The sequence below is a fragment of the Akebia trifoliata genome, chromosome 14 (assembly GCF_017979445.1).
Source record: "Akebia trifoliata isolate Shusen 1 chromosome 14, ASM1797944v1, whole genome shotgun sequence".
NCBI classification, from domain to species: Eukaryota; Viridiplantae; Streptophyta; class Magnoliopsida; order Ranunculales; family Lardizabalaceae; genus Akebia; species Akebia trifoliata.
The window spans coordinates 817,473-833,033 of NC_141388.1; the positions used below are offsets into that span (position 1 = coordinate 817,473).

General features: G+C 35.1%; 1 protein-coding gene across 1 annotated transcript; it reads right to left on the reverse strand.

Moving 5' to 3' along the window:
• Positions 1 to 1,450: 1,450 nt before the first annotated feature.
• On the reverse strand, positions 1,451 to 9,852 carry LOC147385279 (uncharacterized). The gene is made up of 6 exons (XM_086423146.1): positions 9,621 to 9,852; positions 7,786 to 8,147; positions 7,377 to 7,635; positions 6,443 to 6,568; positions 6,238 to 6,356; positions 1,451 to 2,082 (listed from the first exon to the last, which is right to left on the reverse strand). The coding sequence occupies exons 2-6, from the start codon at positions 8,136 to 8,138 to the stop codon at positions 1,809 to 1,811; spliced, it is 1,131 nt and encodes a 376-aa protein (XP_086279272.1). The 5' UTR covers positions 8,139 to 8,147; positions 9,621 to 9,852; the 3' UTR covers positions 1,451 to 1,808.
• Between the last annotated feature and the right edge of the window lie 5,709 nt (positions 9,853 to 15,561).

Here is a 15,561-nt window from a genome sequence, read left to right on the forward strand (position 1 = left end):
CTACAACTTCTATTAGCCCACATAAGTTTGAGTCACCACTTGTTTTTTCTACAACTATTAAAATTTCATTTTAATTCTCAAAACGTGTTTGTTTTCAAGTGAGGTCGCTGGTAGGTATTTCAATTTAAAGTGACAATCTCATTAATAATTACCAATCACAATCTCACCATTAAAAAATATTGATATTTATATTTAAAATTATCAGTGAGATTGTCATTTTAAAATTAAAAATATTTATTCTTTAAATTAGTCGAAGAACTCATCACTTTTTATCAACGAGATTGTGAGTTTAAATTAGAATACCTTCAAATAAACTCACTTGAAAACATACTTTGAAAATTATTAAAATAAAAGATAATTTTTGCAAATTCTACGCATGTTTTCAGAAAATACTCAATCTCAGAAAGATGAGTGTATTATATGTAAAATTGGTGTGATAATAGAATCTCTCTTCAATTTTTTTTACTTTTATTTTTTCTTTGAGAGCAAAGGATTTTTAATTGTGAATAAAAAATTTATCATCACACACCAATTATATTAATGTCTAAAGGTAAAGGGGTGGAGATAACCGTTATTTTTCTTGATGATTGGTGAGATGTATCTAATTTCATTAACTGTTGTTTTAAGGTAATAATAGAAGCTGTTAAAATTAAATTCAATGCCATCGAGTGGCGTTAATAATTTCTTTTGTTTTACATCACCACACCACACATTTTTCTGATTCAATACTTTCTTCCAAAATATTGACTTGTTCATCAATAGCATTGGATGAAGTACCTTATCCAGATGGCACCCCCCACAGGCCATCTGGATCACAATTGAAATTGCTGACGTGGATGTGTGCACAGAATCATAGATGCTTTTCACCAATACGAGTGAGAAGTATCCATGGTTCTGTATACATCAATGTGTGAAACGATGTCAATTTCAATGTTACATCAGCACAACTCCACTGATAGTCCCTGTGACATGTCACTCATGGAATCAAAACTTGGTAAAAAAAAAAAAAAAAGATTAATACAATAGTATGAAAATAGCATCAATTAATCCAGTTTTACCGGAAAGAAAAAAAAAACAAATCAATTGTATATAACAATGCACCCCTATCATTAATAACAACCAATGAGGCCTCGGCCCACAAAGAATTTCATGAAATCAAGATACCTAGCTCCCAAATTCTCAATCACAAACATTTGAGTTCTGAAAAAATTTTACCTGTATGTAAAAAATTTAAAAACCAGTTGACTCGTTCGAACCAAGCATCCCTCATCTCGAACAAATTTTAAAATCATATGGTCCTGAGTCCTATTTGATGGGCCGCTGAAATTAATTAATGCACAACACAATCTCAACCTATCAGTGAATTTCTTTCCAGGTCAGCCTTCGTCATTTGCATAAATGAATGGAACTGTTTACCAAAACAGAAAACTACAATGTGTATACTATCATCTTATTGCATAGATAACTTGTATTTCATACCAAATTTATGAAAAATACATATAACTTTCGTCTCAAGTAACTCAGATTCAAAGCAAACCAAAATCAAAGTTGATGACTTCAGTATTTGAACTAGAAAAAAAGCAAATACATGATTGCCTGTAAATATATACACATTTAGGATCTAATAAGTTCTATATGATGCTTTTGTGGAAGCAGGACTTACGCTTAAGGGCCTCAACCAAATAACTCCAGTATTTTGTGCTGGAAATACAAGGAACGGAGATCCATTGTTGGTTGGATGACAGGAACTTCGAGTAGAGAGATAGACCCAACTTCCTTTTTCGATGATTTCTTGCATCTGATTTATTCTAATATGATACAAATTGACTGCTGTTCTGTTCTATACCAAAGATTGGAACTTTGGCATCTAGTGATAAGACTGGGTGATGACGTGGAGTCATAGATGCGTGCTTCAAGCTGTGGTCATATGATTCATGTGTGCTAACAGCTTCCGGGCTGGGAGTTACGTATTCTACAAAAGAAAGGTCCAGCTGATCGCAGTTTGGCTTGTTGAACAAGAGGCCGGCAATGGTCCTGTCGATTGTGTTCGTCTCCAACTCCACTTGCTTAATTCCTCCAGGTCTGAGAATGAATTTAATATTTTGATTGCATGAGTAAGCAAAGATATGCATGCAATGATGTGAGATAAAATGGTCAAAATTGAAATTACAGAAATATAGCAGCTTATAACAACAATATATATTGAAGATGAATATCAATTCCCGATTCCCGATCAACGATGAATGGCTGTACAAAAGATTGAACACGCTCATATAGGTAAGTTCATCACAAATTTCCTGTTAAATCCGACTAGATGACCAAGCTACAGACCCGTTAGGTGACTAAGCTATAGACCCGTTAAGAGTTAAAACTCAAACCTCCACATGACATATGTTGTACTATCTACACATAAGGATGTGAAGGAAATAACTTTCTAGACATAATCTTCATCCCAAATCACTTGCAATTAGTTTTCCATTGAATCTAATTTTTGGGATACCCAATCACATAGGTTGGGCTTCCACTATGGTAATTTATTCATATTATATTAAATTTTCATCTAAGGATAACTATTTTGCCAATGGTTCTGCTAGATTATCTCTTTATTTTATTTTTTTACAAAACCAATTGTTAGTTATTTTGCATCGCCATACCCGTCAAGTAAAACAGAATTGTAGAGGCCCCAATTTGCTCAAATAGAGCCCGAGAGCTCATCAAAATCCAGCGAAAAAGGGTGTGACTTGAAGAATTTCGATTGATCAAGTGGAACCCACTTCAAGCACAAGTAAAATCATAAAATTTCTAAATAAATTAAATTTAAGCTTGGCCCTCACTGACCAACAGCCAGACTTAATATTTGCCTTGGCCATTGGTCACCTAATGTCAAGGTAAATTCTGCTCTAGCCTTCTCTCACCTAATGTCAAGGCTAAATTTGCTTTGACCTTTACTCACCTAAGGTCAAGTTCGGTTAGATATGCTTGGAATGAGTGCACTTGAGTGCTCTAGATTTGCTTAGAAAAATTACTTCCAAACCCCTCTCTTAATTGCTTATTCCTCAAGAAAATCCAATCAATTTTCAACTTTGTCCATCTATTAAGCCTTCCTTAATTTTGCAACCTTGGTTTTCTAGGAATTGTCTAGTTCTTCTAATCTTGACTCTTGGTCCACCTTTGGTCCCCTCAAAGAGCCAATAATCCTCTTGCCCTTATTTTGTTGACTCAATTAAGGTAATTGACCTTTAAGCCCATCATTCATATCCTTAATTCAAAGTCTGGTCTCCTAAATTCCATGCACATTGACAAAGATCAAGGGACCTTGACCTTTTTGCCCATCCTCAAGAATTCTCTAGAAACCTAAGAGCTTTTACCTTATTACTCTCAAGTTGTTAGGATTCTAACCAAAGCAATTGACCCTTGAGCCCCAACTCTCCATTGCAAATTACATACCATTGCTTTTAAGTTCTCTAGAAATTAACCACTTTCCAAGAGCTTGGACACTTCTACCCTCCCTATAGAATTCTCTAAAACCTTATGAACTATTATACCTCTACCCTTTGATAATCATTATTGGTAAGACTCAAGGACGTGCGAAGACCATCAAGGACAATTTGATTGAGGGTATTTGAAGTCATTCATTGAGATTTTTTTGGGAATATTTTTCAGTGAAGAAATTTGGACACTTCTATCCCCAAATGTCTCCTTCGAGCCTATAAATAGAGAACCCATGCAAGGCAAAAGGGGAGGCAAGTTTTAGTCCCAAAATGTTGTCAAAATTCCTTCTTAGAGTCTTCTAAAGTACTATAATTCTGTCCAATTGATTTCTCACTCATTTTAGAAGCCTAGAAAAAGAAGGAGAAGAAGAGAGAAAAAGGGAAAAAGACCAAGGTGGGGAGAACATTCTTATTTTCTATTTATTGTTTATCATACCCGCCAAATCCCACTTTTATCTCTCCCATTCTAATCTCTTACTTTCAAGTTCATTTAAATTCCTAGCAATGTAGTTCTTTTCTTTTTCTTTCCTTATGGATAGGGTGGTAGAAAGTAATCCCTCCATATGAGGTAATATCCCCCTATAAGTCCATAATAAGTTCCCTAAGGAACATTTAGTTCATTTAAATTTCAAGTTCTTTATATTTCAAGTCCATTTACATTTAATGCAAGTAGTCTAGTTTGCTTTCAATGACTAAAGAGGAAGAGAGTAATCCCTCACTTGTGAGGTAATTTCCCCTTTGTAAGTCCATCTATAAACTTATTAGTGAGCAATTAATTCAATAGCAATTTCTTTTCATTTCTTTACTTCCAAGTATCTTTTAATTCAAGTGTAAGTAGTTTAGTTCTCTTCAAGTGGCCTAAAGAGGAAGAGAGTAATCCCTCACAATGTGAGCTAATCTTCCCTTTTCTAATTCCATGAATAAGTTCCTTTTGGAACATAGCATGAATACACACTTGCACACACCACTCTTTTAGTTTTCTAAAATTACTAAGAATCAAAAGAGTGAGTCTCTTTAAATTTATCCTTAAAACTCTGAGTCTACAAAAAAAAAAAAATCCCTAGATGATAAATTTTCATGCATAAGGTGAAAGCTCCCAAAGGATTTACCCAACCCATGGGTAAGTCCCCAGAGCTTAACCAATAAAAAATGAACTCCCAAGTGAGTATATATCTATGTGGTAAGTGCTTGAGGCTCCAAAAGGTGAAATCTCACTAGACTTGCACTAAAACCTCAAGCCCATAAAAAAATCCAGCAAGTTCAAAATTTTACTTTCTCACTTGCTCATTGCATCCAAAGGCAAGGTAAGAGGTTTACCTTTGCTTCTTTCGATTTGTAAACACCTAATAGTTTTCTAACTCAAAAAAAACAGAAAAAATTCAGCTTATACTTCACTCTTGGCCAATACTTGGTAACCACAAACTTGGTAAGTGAGACAAAGTGCCTAACACCTTCCTTGTCTCACAACCGAACCTCCTTACCCTTAACTTCAAATAATAGACTAGTTTGAGTCACCAATTTGTTGAAAAACAGATTTTATAAAACTCTTTTATGATGTCCATTCACACCTTAAAACTCTTTCAATGGTGACGACTCCTAAACCCATTGAACCTCACGTGTCTACAAGAATATTTCGCAAAGTGCAATCCAAAGTCTTAAGTATGCCTCATACACCTTAACAACATAATTACTCAGCAAATAGAAATGACAAGGTGGCTAACAAAATACTCAAACACTAATGTGGGGTGACACGTGCCAAATAATGATCTCGAAAACAAGATCATTGTCTCACGTTCTGATATGGGGATTTGTGAAGACAAAAATATGAATCATCTCAAGTGTTGCACATATGCCTCACCACAAGTGTCATCATAGAGCCTTGGCCTGTAATGCCCGACAACCACCCAAAATCTCACAAACAACCGAGCTTGATACGTAAAAATGAAAAATAACTTGAGAAATAGAAAATATCAAGGGAAAATCCTAAAGATCATGAAAGAATCAATGGGGAATCCTCAAAGTTAAGGAAAGTCCATGGAGATCCTAAAAACTTGCCAAAGAAGATATACACAGACAGTCTACAAAACGAAAACATCCATTCGATTTTCTTTGCAAAAAGGCATTATTCATATCCCAACTTGAGCGTCAGGGTGACTTTCACAAGAACCTTGGTAATGTAATGTACAAGGTGGTAGTGGAGGATCGGGCCTCAATGATTCATTGTACATATCTCGAGATGTAAGATGAAACTTCATTCATAGACCATTGAAAAGAATCTTAGATAACAAATGGTTAGGATCCCCAAATTCACAAAAGAAAATAGATTGAGGTAGTGATAGTGAATGTGAACACACTTCTAAGTTCTAAGAATAGAAGACATGGATTTAGACAGCCAACCCCAAATTTTGGTGATGAGGCATGAAGACAACGACGATGTTGGATCCTCCTCAAATTGGGTCAATTTTTCAACTAGGAAATATCTACATGGGTCCATTGAATAGTGGGTCATAACAGGTCCGCATAATTTCCATGTGAAGGTTCAGATGTGTAAACATCCTCACTCCAAGATGTGAAAACGTGCTCACCCAAATATTCCTCATTTGAGAAAGAGCAACAACCTCTGAGAAATAGATTTGACTATTACAAATAATATAAAAAAATCGAGTTTTTTTATATATATAAAAAAAGGATGACCAAAGAAAGAGAATTGTATACCCTTAAACAACACGGAAGTTTTAAGATGTACCTCAATGTTTCCTTAGTTATTTCTCCATTCCGGGTCAGGCTTAGTAAATGTTGCTGTTTCGAACATTGGGCAAGACGGTATAAAGCATCTCGGAAGCAAATACGGGTCTTCTGGGTCAGCTGTTGAAATCGAAATATCAACAACTCCATTAGGTATTATTCTGTCAAAATTACATAGTATAAGGCCTTCATTAAATTTTATTCACCTGTGTCATCACCACTTGGAGCTCCTGCAGCACCATCGCTTCCAATGAAGTTTCCTTATCCACATGCCCAATTTCCTTTTGGGATGTTTCCAGTTCAGCAGGGATCAAAACAGAGAGTCCCGGTGGCTGAAAATCACTAGCACTACCATGATTAGTTAACCTTTCCAGCCCAAAAATATGGGGTTAGGAATTAAAGGAATAAAAGAGGAAGCACCCTCAGATATAATGAATATAAATCATCAATCAGACGAAGATTTGTAGTAAGATCCACCGAGGAGTGGAACCAAGGTTTATGGGGTCAGTGGGGAGAAAGAGTATACCAAATGCAATATTTGACATGACCAACATATAGATATTTGTGACCAATATCTAAAGTTTTCTTATAAGATAACACATGTCAACCTGGAATTATTGAACAATCCTCACTTTTTTTTATAGAAATCTCTCCTACTTATAATTAAGATTGGGTCTTTTCTGCGAGAAGTGGGGCAAAAAAGACTCACAATCACAAGAGGTACATGCTCATTATATATAGTAGAGATAAGCTTACCATCCATAAAGAAAGTTCGTTTGAAAGAGAGGAATAAAGTATATTAGATTGAAAAAGCTACTCCAAGCCTCAAACCAAGACTTACCTGAATACTTATCTAAATCTCTGTGTAAGAACAGACTGTGCTCACAGGCCATGTGTCGCAGCCCAAAATCCTAACACGCATCCCCATTATATAATCACACTAATAATTTACATAATTATAATTATCACAAATCATTCAATTACCATGTATATTTCCATGATAACACCTCGAGATTCTAATACTTAATCATGGGGATGCGTGTTAGGATTTTGGGGCGTGGCACCACGTCAGTTATCAACTTGTGGACTGAGTGAAAAAAACCGTGCTTCCCTCCTAGTTTAAAGCTTATAAGATCTCACCTTCGTTGTCAGGGAACATTTATTTTGCCCTGTATCAGACAGCATGAAATACTCAGAAGTACAATCCATATTTTCCCAGATCATTGATTGAGGAAAGTTTCCCGTGCCAGATGACTCCCTTGAAATACTATGGGGATCCATAATCATGTCAGTCAAGAGATTATCAAATGATGTTGCGCTGCACTCAAACTCGGGTAATGTGTTGATGTGTCGGTATGGATTTTCCATTTGAGACAGATCTTCATCAAGCAATGAACTTCTGCACACAGAGAGCATAGAAAAAAATTGGAAGAGTAAATATTAAGAAGACTTTATCATGTATAACAATTTTCAGCATTTTCATAAACCATATAATTTCCTACAGGCATTAAATCAAGTATCATAAGAATCTCAGAAGTTACGTGTGTACAATAAAATGTCATCCATTTGATCTGAATATCCAGTCCTTTGCAGAGAAGCTTCTAGATTCCCTCCACCATAGTTGACCAGTGAAGATTCTTGACTTGTGGTCAAACCACATGTGCCTTCTGCCCCAGGGACAGATGATTTCTTGTTAACTTCATGATTCAAGTGCTGTCTGTTGAAGTTAAGTTCTTTGATAGTCGATTTTGTTGCTTGAACACAATACTTGTTGGGAAACCCAAAATTCTTGAACGTAGTGGCAGCCCTTTGCAACATATAGTCTGGTGATGCAAAAGTGTTTGGTGGTTCTCGATCCATTGGAATGAGATAATCGACGTCTCTACCAAAATACCAGTCCATGTGATCTCCCTGAAAATGATCGAAAAAATTACATTACAAAACTTCTTCAGTATTCATCTAAGTTTCACCTACAGAAGGATTGATGATTCGCTAAAAGCTAATAACAAAAATAGACAAATGATATCCCTCAGTAACTTTTTTTTTTATGGGTAAGCTGGACTCGAACCCATGACACCTCAGAGTTGTTTTGCAATGTTTCAAACCAACTGGGCTATGGGTCTAAGCCTGTCTAGGTAACTTGCGGACACATAGGACTAGAATTTCATAGAGAATAATATACCCAACAGAATTAGCAACCTAGTTCAAGCAGTAGCAGACACCATTGTTTCTGTTATGAAAGTCCCTCTCTTTTTTTAAGTATCTTAGATACGAATTATATGTCCACAATGTAACATTAAAATGTTTAAGAAATTTTAGGCTATTTTCTAAGTTTAATTTTGGTGCTAATTTGAATGATAATTTTGGAGGGAAACATCAACTTTCCCTTTTGTTTGGGTTGTCTTTTTTGAAAACTTCTAGTTCCACATGAGTTAGCTTTAGGATATCTTCAAGGGTAGTTTGCCATATCAGTCATTTGGGTGCTACCTTAGGAAGGAAATTACCAGTGTGTCCTAAGATGTTTGTCACGGGCCTTAATACGTCAAATAACTCAACTCCAATGTTTATATATCCATTAAGGTATTTTTATTTTTTTTTCTTACACTATTTCATTTTATCCCAAGTGTTTCTGAGAAGATATTGGCAATTCATGTCAACGTATACTGGGATGTCTTGAACATTTCTCTTGTAGTCATGGGTAGCTTTGTCGAATTAATAAAGCAATTTGAAGATTAAGATCAAATTGCTTGATTCAGTTCTATCTTGATCTTTAGTGTGATTTGGATCGTACTGTTGTGATTAGTGGAGCCTGATAGTATTGGTCAACAAGGACGTACTGTAAATCAAGCCACGCCTTCACGCTAGTCCACGTATCTTGGGATATTTATATTTCTCATTTTTGGGTGAAAGGTTGTAATCTTGCGAGTTTTCTCTTCATAGTGGAATCGGTGTGATCCATGGACATTCCTCAATCTTGAGGGAATCACGTAAAATCTCTATGTTTATTTGTGTGATTGCATCTCATCTTGTGTTTGTTATTTCAATTCGTTTTTTTGTTTCGATTGCGTCTCCATTTCAATTGACTGTTAGACTTCCTAAAGATCTCCCTGAAGTATGCCTACCTAGAAAAATAAACTAAACACCCGATTTAACTAACAGCGAGCAATATTCAAATACACGAAATATCGTTCAGACCAATTTCACCAAATATTGAAATTCTAGTAATAATCCAGCAATATAAGTGATCCAAAATCCAAGAATCACTTTTTTGAGAAAAATAAAATGAACAAGTACCCAACCAATCGACCCAAAAAACAATGAAATCAAACACAATTATAGACTGAAATCCAAATTTTCAATCTTAAAGTGAGTAGAGAAACAAACCTCTTGACAACCCAATTGTCGGTTGGAGAAGAGATTGGTTCCAAACGAATGAAATTGGCTGTAAGTCAAGATTGGTAGCTTGAGTTTGAGAACTAAAGAAACAGAGTGTGCAGCATGGGTAATAGTCTTTCGAAGCCTTGAAGAGTTGAAAAATAGACAAAGACGGAGCTTTCGCTATTGGATGGCGTAAAGCAGTACATTTGTGTTTCTGGCTGAGAAGTCCTAAGGTATAATTAGTGGTGGAGAGTGATCCATCTAAATCTTTCGTCCCAATGGTCCCCCGTGTCAATCTAACCTCCTTTACACGGCTCTTAAATTTGTGGTGTCAGTTGCTCGGTGCCAGTATTTTACCAAAATGCCTTTGCCATAAAAATATTCTGACTTGTATACCCTCCTTTCCATGCCCAGTGACGAAAATTTTAAGGCCAGTTTAGTCTTTTTACCAGATAGACTTGGATGTTAATGTACGTCAAGTGCTGGTTTTTATTTGACACGTGGCATGCATACAAGCACAAATAAATTACACTTGCTCGTATCGACAGCCACGCATTATACGCGCTGTGGAGTCCCTAGTGATGTATATATATATTTACGCTGTAATTGGATTGAGAGAAATGGAGAGAAGAGAAGAGAATCTGTAGATGAGTTTCTCTTCATTTCTATTGTTTAGATTGTTAAGTGGCAGGAAGGGAAAATAATTAGAGAGAAGAGAATAAAAAATAAAAAATAACTGAGCTTTCTTTCTCTCTAAAGTTATGTTTGGATTGAGTGAAGTGGAGAGAATAAAAGAGAAGCTCAATTTCTCTCCACAATTTTAAAAATTTTAACTATCTTAAAAGAGATTTAAGGGCAGAATTAGAATTATAAAATATTTTTAAATACTTTCTTTCCACTTTTGGAGAGAAAGAAAACTCACCTATTTTTCTCTCCAATTATTTTCTCTCTTCTCCCTAGTTAATAATTCAATCCCTAGTTAATAATTCAAACAAGAGAAACTCATTTATTTTCTCTTCTCTTATCTCATTTTCTCTCAATCCAAACACAATATCAAATAGTGGAGAAATAGAGAGAAATTATTTTAAAATATTTTATACTTCCAACTTTGCCCCTAGATTTATTTTAAGATATTTTAAAATTCTAAAGTTGTTTTAAGTTCTCTTCTATCAATCCAAACATGGTGGAGAGAAAATGGATTTCTCTTCTCTTTTCTTACAATATGTTTGGATTGAGAGAAGAAAAGAGAAGAAAAAATATGTAATTTTCTCTTCCTTTATTTTGTTTGGATTGTTAAGTGGGGAGAGAAGAGAAGAAAAATGGAGGGAAGAGAAGGGAAAAAATGTCAAATTTGGTTATCTCCAAAAGTAAATAGACGGTGAGGGAAAAATAAGATAATGAAATTTACATTCCAAGTTTGCCATCATTATTTTCAAAATTTTCAAAAATATATAATATTGGCAGGCCAGCAATTACTATTTAAACCCTAAGTAAACAAACATCCAATAGGTCATTGGGCAAGCTATGAAAGGTATAATAGTCATTTGACAATAATATTTTCTTTTATCTTCTCTTATGAATCATAACCAAACAGGAGAAACTTGATTCTTTCTCTTATCTTCTTTTTCAATTCAAACAGGGTGAAGAGAAATTAGTATTATCTTCTCTTAATGAGTTTATCTTCTCTCCACTTCTCTCAATCCAAATTTAAGAGGGTTTTGGTATTGGATTGCTTATGTGATAATCCATTTGAGCAAACATTGAAGGTGGTGGGGGCACGCATAGTCACAAAGTTGAAGTACGGGTTTAAAACGACAAGGAAAAACTTCGAGAAAAAAACGATAAAAACAAAAGATTATATATATATATATATATATATATGGGTCACCATATTTTAACATTTATGAGTCACCAAATTTTACTATATATCAAATCCCACATTGAAAAAATAAGAAATTGTTTAATTTTTTCTATCATGTGAAAAAATGAAAGAAAAAAATAGGGAATAAAATTATTTTATTTTTTGTCACAAATGAAAAAGTCGTGTTTTTTAATCGTTTGACATGCAAGATGCGCTTTTTTCAACATCAAAAAATAATAAAATAATAACACCATTTTTTTTGTTACTATGGGATATTTGCCTCCACAAGAATTTTCAAAATTAAAGAATTTATAAACTGTTGAAACGGATAATAGTAGCGGATAAAAAAATCTACTACTATTACCCCCATACAAAAAAAATATCTCTCGTAGTTGCAACCACAAATATTTTTCCACTCTTAGTTGCCCCCACGTGGGCAAAGTCCTATTGCTACAACTTGGGCGGGTTGGAGGATCAACTCTAACTCAACCCAAGTTGTAGAACTCTCAACCCAACCAACCGATTAGAGCTCATTAACTCAAGCTTAACCTGAGATTGAGCTTATAAAATCTGGTTGAGTTCGGGTTAGACAAAGTTAGGTAATTTTGGGTAGGTTGGGCTTGTTGAGCAAGCTTAATTTCATTTTCAAGTTAGGCAATTTTGGACGAATTGAGTTTATTTTATTTTTCTCTTCAAACTTTATGTAAAAACAGCTCTTTGTCTTCAAAAATCTATAAAGTACTATACTTAAACAACTAAAAAATATAAAATAAAGTCATCTTGGAGTTACTAAGCAAGATATTGCATTAGACACTATCTCGAGGAAAGGTATCTAAGGTTCCGTGCATACCTCCATGTCAGTTTAATGTCTAATGTAGTGTCTTGCTTAGTCATTTCAATATTCCCTTATTGTTGCGTGGAAGCATAACAAAAGTAAAGATAAAAAAGCAGAACAAACACACAAGATTTAAGTGGTTCGACAAATTACTTACATCCATGAAGGAGAAGGAGAAAAAATCCACCATCAATGATAAAGATTACAAACTCTCTATCCACAACCGCAAAGAACCTCACTGAGCAAAAACAATCACAAACCTCAATCCGTATTGGGAAAGATCCCTTTTGACATTACCTTGCCTCTTGAAGTCCAAGCCCAATAAGAACACTGCACATCTCACAACACCTATAAAATAAGTTGGATTATGAAAATGTATTTCTAGATGGATAATAAACATTTAAATGATTGAAAAATATAAAAAACATATACACATGACTTGATCATATTTATTAACATGGCCCATATTTTCGAAATATCAGATGAATCATATTAAAGTTCAAATGATCACACTCTAAATCTTATTAGTTCACAAATCATACTGAGTCATCTTACCTGTAGACTATTTTTAGGAAGATAATTCTCACAATTTCATATAGGATTGCAAAGAAATGGATTTTAATTTGTAGATCAACCAAGTTTTAAGGACACACAATTGAAATGTACCATAGCATTACCAATATCAATTAAAACATTATGATAAAATTAGAAAACCTTTGTGGACAACTTCCATCTAAAAAATCATTGTTGCAATCCTCTCTTTTAACTATGTTATTTCACCTCCTTTTTGTTCTCAAATTTTTTTCTCCCTTCCTCATTTCTCATATGTTTTTTTTTCCCCTTTGTTTGCTTTTCTAAACGATTTTTAATAAATATTTTATCACTTGAAGTATACATCATGCCAAAAAATTGGGTGGAATACTTGAGCTTTTGGTAGGGGCAGTGCATACCAAGCTGACATAGGGGCATTTATAAGAACTCGTTTCGGGTGCAAAGGATCGGACAACCAATTAACAATGACTTTCCCCCTCCCTTCACAAAACCCCCCCCCCCCCCCCCCCCCCCTTTAAAAAAAAAAAAAAAAAGAATCAAGATCTAGAACAGTCTCCTTTACTATAGAATAGGAACGGTGTCTTCGTGACAAGATTTGGCTGATGATTGCATTGGGCTCCTAAACAAGCAGTGCACGCAGTCCTATACATTTTAAATCCAACCAAAACGTGCCAAATAGCTAGGCACCATTTGTTGATATAGGAATGAGAAGCCATTCTGGATTGTGACTTTTTTTTATTTTTTATTTTTAATATCCAATGACATTTTTTTTTAAATATTTCACAAGCCTACTAATTGAATATACCTATCTTTCGATGGATTAACATGCAGTTGATCTATTTCAAAATCAGATCTATTCTTTTGGGGGGAATTTTTGATCTGATTTTTAAATATGGGTTCGTATACATGTGTGTTTTTTTTGGCGATATTTGCTTTTATTTTTTAGCGGAATTTTAGTTGCGAGATTAGATGTAAAACCCGAATTATTAACTATTTACATTTTTTTTTCCATGAGAGGTATTCCAATCTACTAACTATGGGGGGGAATGTAGGTTCCACAGTTTTTCCAATTTTGATGATTTCCGGTCGACTTGGGTGTTTTGGAATTGACTCGATAGCACTAACAAGTGAATTTAACATCTTGTTGGCTTGTCCAGAAATCAAGTTGACATCTCCATAATTTTGAAAACTTGAGCTAATTTGAATGAAAACTCAAACCTATTCTAAATCGTTCCGGATGTTTCATATATGTAAACTGCGAGATTTTGATCTAGTTCGTTACCCACCCACCAAACTCCCTTTCGGCCATCACCAATTTAAATCCTAGAATGCTTGGTTGCACATATATATACACTCGGACGATGAAAGATGTAACAAATTCGACTGTGTATGAGGGTAGCTTAGTTAATATTATGTATATTTGCCTTTCGTTGATTGTCTAGTTATGTAGAATTGTGATAATTTGACTATCCAACGTGGCAAACACAATTGACTATCCTAACGTGGCAAGTTTAGAAATCATATATCTGCATTTCTCGAGATACACAACTGCACTTTCCCATAAAAAAATGTATCTTGAGAGAACCGTGTATCCCAAAAAGCACAAATCTATGGTTCCTGAACTTGTCACATCAAATAATCGATTGAGTATGCCACGTGATATAGTCAAATTATCACGACTCATTTATGTAAACTCCTTAGTTTCTAACACATGTCCTGGTCGTAATACTTTCAGGGACGATGACACATGCTGGTTTTGGGAATCCCACGCGCATTGCGCATGGAATTGTTCGCTTGGAATTTGAGTCCTTTGCAACTCTTGATTTCATAGGATATTTAGTTCACTGTACCTTACTCTCAAACTATATGGTAGGGGTGACCCAATTAAAATGAGATGTACATGTTAGAATTACCGTAGGAAACATAAATGATTTTTAATACTTATATTAAAAGTATAATGAGATTTTGCAACTGTGATAATGATATGGTCATAACAAGGGATCTATTTTTATTTAAATAATTTTCAATTCACAGTCGGCATAAGTTTTGAGTTGGTTTAGGAGGGTTTGATTTGCTCTTGCTAGATCTGATCAAGCATGAACATATATAAATCAAGATGTATTTATAAAAAAGAGTCGTGATAATCCGACTACCGCACGTGGTGAACTCAATCGACTAGCTAATGTGATTAGTTCAAGAATTGTAGATCTGCACCTCTTCAAGATACGGTTCCCTTGAGATAGACTTTTTAGGAGAAAGTGCAGGTGTGTATCCCGAGGAGCGCATATCTACGATTCCCAATGTCAGGTAGTTGATTGAGTTTGCCACGTGCGGTTACGATTCTTTATCAATGTATTTTTGGTCGGTGGGATCGTCCGGTTCAAATCGGATACGGTGAACATCGATCCGATCCCAGAATCCGGTTCAAACCATGGTACAAAGCATCCGGTTTTGCTACCCTGGTACAAAGTATCCGGTGATAACCTGACTACCGCACGTGGCAAACACAATCGACGATCCGTAGATCTCTATTCCTCGGGATACACGGATACAATTCCCGATAAAATACCGTATCTCGAGGTAACCGTGTTTCTTGAGCAGAGCAGATCTACGGTTTCGTACTCGTCACGTCGGGTAGTCGATTGAATTTGCCACGTGGGGTAGTCTGATTATCACGACTCACCTATATTACCTCTAGC